Source organism: Lipotes vexillifer, unplaced genomic scaffold, assembly GCF_000442215.2.
Source record: "Lipotes vexillifer unplaced genomic scaffold, Lipotes_vexillifer_v1.1 scaffold1103, whole genome shotgun sequence".
Classification (NCBI taxonomy): Eukaryota; Metazoa; Chordata; class Mammalia; order Artiodactyla; family Lipotidae; genus Lipotes; species Lipotes vexillifer.
In genome coordinates, this window is record NW_006775759.1 from 716,552 (window position 1) to 723,184 (window position 6,633).

General features: G+C 37.3%; 1 protein-coding gene across 1 annotated transcript in view; it reads left to right on the top strand.

Moving 5' to 3' along the window:
• Nucleotides 1–2,153, top strand: part of LOC103080826 (UDP-glucuronosyltransferase 2B31-like) — a 19,234-nt gene extending 17,081 nt beyond the window's left edge. Inside the window, 1 exon segment of the mRNA XM_082930875.1 lies at nucleotides 2,016–2,153. Coding sequence (XP_082787001.1) covers nucleotides 2,016–2,153 — 138 coding nt within the window.
• Nucleotides 2,154–6,633: the final 4,480 nt, after the last annotated feature.

Consider the following 6,633-nt stretch of genomic DNA (forward strand, 5'->3'; position numbering starts at 1 on the left):
TATGTGTCATACTGGCAAACTCATGATATTTTTTCCCCCCAAATTTGTTCTCATTATATTTGAGATCAAAGAACTTCACAGCACAAAATAGAACAGAAATTATTGTATCCTGATAATATTATTCATGGAAATAAACCTCTCTCAGGAATTGGTTGTAGTGGTGCATTAAAAATCATCCAGTAATGCATAAAGATATAGTTCTATTTCAATCATGTAAACTGCCTGATCTCACTAGCTAGGCTTGGAAACAAATAAAGTAAAGTAGATATCAGAGAGAAAGTGCCTAGTTTAGTATTAACCTGCACAATAGGCTACAAATTTTAAAACGTAAATGAAAGTTTTCCATAACTTTATGTCATGAACCCCAATTAGTTCATAGATAGCCTGATCAGAGGTTTTACCCAATAAATCACACTGTCATGGAGTAAAATCCACCCAAAATAATTTACAGGCAAAATCTGTCACATTCATTATGTCATAGCATTAATTCCCTTAAAATATCTGGGCCATGATCAGAAATAAAATTAAATTTATACTCAAAATTTAAACATCCAGTATAAAAATAATGATATATGATATGTAATTTCATTAGGTTTTGAATGAACATAGAGAGAAATAAACTGCAGGAAGTTTTGAAAAGCTATTTCCTTAAGAGAGATGAAATTAATATAGCATGCCCAGTGTTATCAGAGCATGAGGTAGAAAGAAAAAGGCAATAATATTTTAAGATAAGGAAAATTGCTTTCATCAGTCTTTTTCTCTTTCAGTCAATTAATGTAATATCACCAGAAGTTTAATAGATCAGAATCTTAGCTGAGGATTAAATTTAGGGAACCTGTCAATATTGGGAATTTGAAACACCAATAAATAAATAATAAATTGTGATTAATAAATTCAGAGTCATTTATTTATATATAGATGATTTAACAAGAGCACTTTCCTTATTTTACCAAAGCAATTATATGTAACCTCATAATCAGGTTATATTATCATATGTAGCCTTTATAACCAGGAAAGCCTGTACACCAAAAGAGACATCCTGAAAACTGCCAAGAAGAAAAGTAGACCAATTCAGTAACAAATACACTGGACATAGAATGACATAAAATCTCAAGAAGCCGAGCTACAGACAGACTCTTTGTTAGGAATTCAGGTCCTTTTAAATATTTGTCTTCTGTCAACTCTTCCAGACAATACCAAAAACAAACAAACAAACACAAAAAAACTTGTTGATCACGCAAGGCTAGGTTTATTTGACTTATTATAGGAAACAAGAACAACACTCTGACAGAGTTTTTTTACTTTTCAGCAGAGGAAAGTCAGGGGAAGATAATTCTAAGGTGTTGGGGTCTGGTTGGCGATATCGAGGAAGAATTTGTAAAGTAAGGAACAGTTTGCGACTGGGCAAAGTTCAAGGCATAACTTTAGATTGCTGGATACAGTGAGGTCAGGTCTTGAATTTTGTCTGGGTGAGCAAGCCACGTGTTTTAATAAGCACACTATTTTACTTGGTCACAATCCTGTCATCCTGGGACAAATTACTAAGTCATTGTTACTGGAACTTAGCATTATTTAACACATAACTAGAAAAAAAATTCCTGGTCCTGCTATTGTTTGAGACATGGAATAAAAATTACACTGTTTTCAAAACTCATTTAAGAAAATTAAACCTGTGCTGTCACAACGTAAAATGTTCTTCACTGGAAACTTTCACTTTACTGCTGTCTCTTGTTGATAAGTAATAAATAAATCACCATATTTGCCTAGTAGTCAATGATTATACATTGATTAAAGAAAATAGATTTCATATTACACATCTCTTTCCAAGGGGGTTTAATGGTTTGGCATGTTAGAAGATGAGACATTCTAACAATACTTCTCTCTTTAGAAATGCATGTATTCATTTCCTTCAAACAAACTAAAACAAGAATAAATGAAACAAACAAACAAACAAAACTCTCTCTCTCTCTCTTTGCTGATGCCCCTTTGTAGTAAAGCAAACTGTTTCTTTTCAGGAAATCGAAAAGTTTGTCCAAAGCTCTGGAGAAGATGGCATTGTATTATTTAGTCTGGGCTCAATGGTCCAAAACCTTCCAGAAGAAAAGGCTAACATGATTGTATTGGCCCCTGCCCAGATTCCACAGAAGGTATGATACATTGCCTTTGTGCTGAACAACTACATGAATGACTCTCTTTAATGTCTATGGAGTGGGTCCATTAAAATAGTTTTCGCAAGGGGGAGAGAATTTCATAACACAATTAGATCAAAATGAACTGGTATATCTGTTTTTGTTTTGAAGTCAAATTTTTAAATGGCGCAAGGGGGACTCATGTGCTTAAATATTCCAATTCAAGTTTTACTTTGTTCTCAGAGACACTTCTATATTAGAGGTTATGTGTGAGGTTTCAGTGCTATTAAGTTAATAGTAAGAACACAAGAATGTCCAAATCTAACCCCACAAATGATAATTTTTCCCAGAAGAGTTCCTGGGGGACTGCGGAAGTTCTGAGCAGCAGAGAGACATTGTGTTACAGTTCACTTAGTAGATGCACTCGATATTCAATATTCAAAATATAATTTTGAAAAAGACTGAGTTGGAGCATAAAGATTCAAATCCTTCTTCCTGTTCCTGCTCTCTCTTTTCCCAAGATGAAAAGAGCATATATCTTTTTTTTTCTTTCTTTCTTTTTTAAACACCTTTATTGGAGTATAATTGCTTTACAATGGTGTGTTAGTTTCTGCTTTATAACAAAGTGAATCAGTTATACATATAAATATGTCCCCATATCTCTTCCCTCTTGCATCTCCCTCCCTCCCACACTCCCGATCCCACCCCTCTAGGTGGGCACAAAGCACCGAGCTGATCTCCCTGTGCTATTCGGCTGCTTCCCACTAGCTATCTATTTTATGTTTGGTAGTGTATATATGTCCATGCCACTCTCTCACTTTGTCCCAGCTTACCCTTCCCTCTCCCCGTATCCTCAAGTCCATTTTTAGTAGGTCTGTATCTTAAAACCAGTCGTTGAGTAAAAGACCAAGAGAGACCCCTGGGAGCCATGCTTTGTTTCCTGTTAAAGCAGAAAAGGGTGACAGGAAGAGGCATAGGCTCTGAATTTAAGGTCTCTTAATCCTGCCCATTAACAACTTTGCCTAATCAACATACAGTTCTGACCAATTTGATTAACAGCTACTTTCTCAGAGGTGGGGAGGAAGAGGAGAGGCAAAAACTGGAAAGCATGGGGGTAGTCAGGGTTAGCACAGAGAAAATTACAGAAGCGCTCCCTGGTAAATCCTATAGTTATTTTTATGACAATATAAATCCATCTGAGCTCTCTCACTAGTTGTGAACTACCGGCCACCTTCAGGCATGATCTAAACTGCCCCAAAACAACCCACACAATTTTTATCTTCTAGAGCCTGGAATCAGGCTGACTGCCTTGACAAGTAATAGACAGCCACCTGCCTTAAAAAAAAAAAATTGCCCCACTAACCTAGGATTCCTTGGGATTTCATCCCATTGAGAAGTGAGAATTTCAGTATCCATGAATTCTGTGGGCTGGATATAGCATATTCGATACCTTCTAAATTAGTGTTTTCCATTGTATAAAATGCAGTTAGATCTCCTGAAAGCATAAACTGCTACTTTGCCTATTTTAACATATAATGGTCAGTGAAAATTAATGTGGCATTGTCTTTTTTTTAATTTTATCACTTGTATTATTCGTCAGTTCCTAGCTTTGTATAAAAACGTGTAAAACTGTGCATGGATAACTCCACTCTTAGAAACTTTGAGGGAAAAAAACTGAGATAATATCCTGAAAAATTCATACTTAAAAGATTATAGGAGATTGGTTCAAGATGGCAGAGTAGAAGGACGTGCTCTCATCTCCTCTTATGAGAGCACCGGAATCACAACTTACTGCTGAACAGTCATTGACAGGAAGACACTGGAACTCACCAAAAAAGATACCTGACATCCAAAGACAAAGGAAAAATCACAATGAGATGGTAGGATGGGTGCAGTCTCAATAAAATCAAATCCCATAACTGCTGGGTAGGTGACTTACACTGGAGAACACTTATACCACAGAAGTCCACCCACTGGAGTGTAGGTTCTGAGCCCCACATCAGGCTTCCCAACCTGGGGGTCCGGCCACAGAAGGAGGAATTCCTAGATAATCAGACTTTGAAGGCTAGTGGTATTTGATTGCAGGACTTTGACAGGACTGGGGGAAACAGAGACTCCACTCTTGGAGGGAACACACAAAGTACTGTGCACATTAGGAACCAGGGGAAGGAGCAGTGACCCAATAGGAGACTGAACTAGACCTACCTACTAGTGTTGGAGGGTGTCCTGCAGAGGTGGCGAGTGGCAGTGTCTCACTGTGAGGACAAGGACACTGGCAGCAGAAGTTCTGGGAAGTACTGCTTGGTGTGTGCTCTCCCAGAGCCCACCATTAGCCCCACCAAAGAGACCAGGTAGGCTCCATTTTTGGGTCACCTCATGGCAAACAATGAACAGGGAGGGAACCCAGACCCACCCATCATCAGACAAGTGGATTAAAGTTTTATTGAGCTCTGCCCACCAAAGCAACAGTCAGCTCTACCCACCACCAGTCCCTCCCATCAGGAAACTTGCACAAGCCTCTTAGATAGTCTCATCCACCAGAAGGCAGACAGCAGAAGCAAGAAGAAATACAATCCTGCAGCCTGTGGAATAAAAACCACATTCACAGAAAGATAGACAAGTTGAAAAGGCAGAGGACTATGTACCAGATGAAGGAACAAGATAAAACCCCAGAAAAACAATTAAATAAAGTGGAGATAGGCAACCTTCCAAAGAAAGAATTCAGAATAATGATAGTGAATATCATCCAGAACCTCCAGAAAAGAATAGGGAGGCAAAGATAGAGAAGATGCAAGAAATGTTTATCAAAGACCTAGAAGAATTAAAGAACAAACAAACAGACATGAACAATACAATAACTGAAATGAAAACTACACTAGAAGAAATCAATAGCAGAATAACTGAGGCAGAAGAACAGATAAATTACCTGCAAGACAGAATGGTGGAATTCACTGCTGCAGAACAAAGAAAAAAGAATGAAAAGAAATGAAGACAGCCTAAGAGACCTCTGGGACAACATTAAATGCAACAACATTTGCATTATAGGGGTCCCAGAAGGAGAAGAGAGAGAGGAAGGACCAGAGAAAATACTTGAATAGATTATAATCAAAACCTTCCCTAACATGGGAAAGGAAATAGCCACCCAAGTCCAGGAAGCACAGCGAGTCCCATACACGATAAACCCAAGGAGAAACATGCTGAGACACATAGTAATCAAATTGGCAAAAATTAAAGACAAACAAAAATTACTGAAAGCAGCAAGGGAAAAATGACAAATATCATGCAAGGGAACTCCCATAAGGTTAATAGCTGACTTCTCATCAGAAACTCTACAAGCCAGAAGGGAGTGGCATGATATACCTAAAGTGATGAAAGGGAAGAACCTACAACCAAGATTATTCTACCTGGCAAGGATCCCATTCAGATTCGATGGAGAAATCAAAAGCTTTACAGACAAGCAAAAGCTAAGAGAATTCAGCACCACAAAACCAGCTCTACAACAAATGCTAAAGGAACTTCTCTAAGTGGAAAACACAAGAGAAGAAAAGGACCTATGAAAACAAACCCAAAACAATTAAGAAAATGGTAATAGGAACATGCATATCAATAAATACCTTAAATGTGAATGGATTAAATGCTCCAACCACAAGACACAGGCTTGCTGAGTAGATACAAAAACAAGACCCATATATATGCTGTCTACAAGAGACACTCTTCAGACCTAGGGATGCATACAGACTGAAAGTGAGGGAATGGAAAAAGATATTCAATGCAAATGGAAATCAAAAGAAAGCTGGAGTAGCAATACTCATAACAGATAAAATAGACTTTAAAATAAAGAATGTTATAAGAGACAAAGAAGAACACTAGATAATAATCAAGGGATCAATCCAAGAAGAAGATATAACAATTATAAATATATATGCACCCAACATAGGAGCACCTCAATACATAAGGCAACTGTTAACAGCTATCAAAGAGGAAATCGACAATAACAAAATAATAGTGGGGGATTTTAACACCTCACTTACACCAATGGACAGATCATCCAAAATGAAAATAAATAAGGAAACAGAAGCTTTAAATGACACAATAGACCAGGTAGACTTAATTGATGTTTATCGGATATTCCATCCAAAAACAGCAAATTACACTTTCTTCTCAAGTGTGCACAGAACATTCTCCAGGATAGATCACATCTTGGGTCACAACTCAAGCCTCAGTAGATTTAAGAAAATTGAAATCATATCAAACATATTTACTGACCACAACGCTATGAGATTAGAAATGAATTACAGGGGAAAAAAACGTAAAAAACACAAACACATGGAGGCAAAAAAATATGATACTAAATAACCAAGAGATCACTGAAGAAATCAAAGAGGAAATCAAAAAATGCATGGAAACAAATGACAATGAAAACATGACGTTTCAAAACCTACAGGATGCAGCAAAAGCAGTTCTAAGAGGGAAGTTTATAGCTGTACAAGCCTACCTCCAGAAA